At 46.9% G+C, this 2,621-nt stretch overlaps 1 protein-coding gene across 1 annotated transcript in view; it reads left to right on the top strand.

The window, feature by feature from the left end:
- Positions 1-20: 20 nt before the first annotated feature.
- The window catches only part of LOC116822108 (GTPase IMAP family member 2-like), a gene marked incomplete at its 3' end in the record, with an annotated part of 6,130 nt that continues 3,529 nt past the window's right edge, over positions 21-2,621 (top strand). The window contains exon 1 of the mRNA XM_032775733.2: positions 21-1,030. Within this exon, the coding sequence (XP_032631624.2) occupies positions 1,012-1,030 (19 nt within the window). The remainder of the gene's footprint in view (positions 1,031-2,621) is intronic.

The raw sequence follows: 2,621 nt of genomic DNA, 5'->3' as shown, positions 1-2,621 counted from the left end.
CTTGTGGAACTCCTTACCTGAGGAGGTTATGAAGGCTGGGACTATAACAATGTTTAAAAGGGAACTGGATAAATTCATGGTGGCTAAGTCCATAAATGGCTATTAACCAGGAAGGGTAAGGAATGGTGTCCCTAGCCTCTGTTCATCAGAGGATGGAGATGGATGGCAGAGAGATCACTTGATCATTGTCTGTTTAGCTTCACTCCCTCTGGGGCACCTGGCATTGGCCACTGTCGGTAGACAGATACTAGGCTAGATGGACCTTTGGTCTGACCCAATACGGCCATTCTTACATTCTTATGTCCTTATCACCGTGAGGGCTCCCTACAGTGTTCCACTGCCCAGGTCCTCTCCCTGGGCCTCTTACCCCTGCTCAGTGCACATCCCTCCAGAGTCCACCCTCTTGCTTCCAGGCTCGGCTTCCCGTAACCAAACTGGATTTTCTCCTTTGGCCAAAGGGCCACTGCCTGAGCTTTCCGCTCGTCAGGGGTTCCCAGCCCTGGTCAGTTCCCACCAGCAGATCTGTTCCAGGTCTTCACAGAGCTCAGCACTGCTCAGAGCTCTGCTCTCCCTAGCGGGTCTCCTGCAGCTTTCTCTGGCTGTTTCCTATCTGAGTCTCCTGGTCTCCACAGCTCTCACCTGCTGATCTCCTCCCACTACAGCCCAAGTCTCCTCTTAAACCCCACTGGAGATCAGCTGAGGAATCACAGGTGCATGGGTCTCTTTCCTCTTAAAGGACCAGCGTTGTCCTGTGACACGTCGTCTAACTATGTATTAGCAAAGTGGTAATATGAAAAATAGGGGAATGCTTTTGTTGCATGAAAGATGCATTCTGCACACACATGTATTTTGAGTGGTGCTAAACTCAGACTATTATGTCTAAACCCTTTAACATGGGCTAGTAAATAATGATGTTCTCTTTCTTCTATTCAGAAATCTGAGATACTGAGTATTACACTGGGATTGAACACCTTGCCTGTTAAAATGTCTTCTGAGTAATCTTTCCCCAACATGTCTGAGCAGCCTGGAGGTAAGGCTGTTTATCAGTTGTATTCAGGGAAAGTTATTACATTCATAGAACATCAGGATTGGAAGGGACCTCAGGAGGTATCTAGTCCAACCCCCTGCTCAGGGCAGGGCTAATCCCCAGATGGATTTTTACCCCAAACAGCCCCCTCAAGGATTGAGCTCACAACCCTGGGTTTAGCAGGCAAGTGCTGAAACCACAGAGCTATCCCTTCCCCCAAAAGCAGTTTTTCCCTCCTTGGTGTTTACACCTTAACTGCTAGAAGAGGGCCTCATGCTCTTTTATAAATGGAGCTAGAAGGGACCCTGAAAGGTCATTGAGTCCAACCCCCTACCTTCACTAGCAGGACCAAGTATTGATTTTGCCCCAGATCCCTAAGTGGCCCCCTCAAGCATTGAAACTTGCAACCCTGGGTTTAAAAGGCTAATGCTCAAATCACTGAGCTATCCCTCCCCCTAATAGTGAAGTGCTGGAAAACTGGGCACTTGCTCAATATGGGCCTGACCCATTAGCCATGGAAATCAATTATAGGGACTCTTTCCATTTGACCCAGATGTTGTGTTTATATCTAAAATGGGAGACATGGCCATTGCAGCTCTCACAGCAGAGATTCAGTGATGACTAGAATTCAGAGACCGGCTCACTCTGCCTGGATTAGACTTAGCTTGGGCAGAGAGAGATGAAAACTGGTCAGGATTATCACTCAGCCTGGAAAGCCAGTGCATGACAACTGCTCCCTCCCTCCAGTCTGTTCTCTCTGGACAGAGGAGGAGGAGGATCACTCTTGGTCAGCAATTCCTTCTCAGGCAGACTTGGGAGGAGAAAGGGGAAAGAATTCCCAGTGGCCTCTCCCCATGAAAAGAAATAAAGAAAACTAAGCTAGCCATGTGCCTCTCCTATTATCTTACAGCCTGAGGCCTTCTGCTCACTCTGATGGCTTCAAAGATAATCTCATCCCTCTGTTTCCTCTCCCAGGATTTCTCCCCTTGCTGTCCTCTTCCACTGTTCTTTGTTTTATACCACTTCAATTCTGACCCATTCTGTCTCTTTCCGCCTTCCCAGTCTCCATCTTTCTCCTCCATTTCTTTCTGTTCCCTTAATTAATTTTTAACAGGTTAGATAAACATCTCTCAGGAATGGTCCAGTTATTACTTAGACTTGGCTTGAGTGCAGAAAGCTGGACTAGGTAATTTATTGGGACCCCTTCCAATGCTACACATCTATAATTCTATGAGCAATCTGTGTCACCACTCCAGCTTGGGATGTTGCATACAATTTTGTTTGTTTACAAGGAGCTTACAAAGCCCTGCTTCCCTGAATGCAGGAGGAACCAAGCACACCAGGAACAGTTTCTTAGCTTAAAACCCAAGCCTCTTTAGCAACATACCCACAACTTCTCTCTCTATCTTTTCCCAGGGTCATACTGTGCTCACACATTACTGCTTGACAGAGGAAGGTGACAAATCTGAGGAGCTGTCCCAGACTGAGGTGTCATTAGAGGAGGTTTTGGAACAAATTGATAAATTAAACAATAATAAGTCACCAGGACGAAATGGGATTCACCCAAGAGTTCTGAAGGAACTCAAATGTGAAA

Source organism: Chelonoidis abingdonii, unplaced genomic scaffold (genome assembly GCF_003597395.2).
Source record: "Chelonoidis abingdonii isolate Lonesome George unplaced genomic scaffold, CheloAbing_2.0 scaffold0366, whole genome shotgun sequence".
NCBI classification, from domain to species: Eukaryota; Metazoa; Chordata; order Testudines; family Testudinidae; genus Chelonoidis; species Chelonoidis abingdonii.
This window is presented reverse-complemented; position numbering and strand designations above follow the sequence as displayed.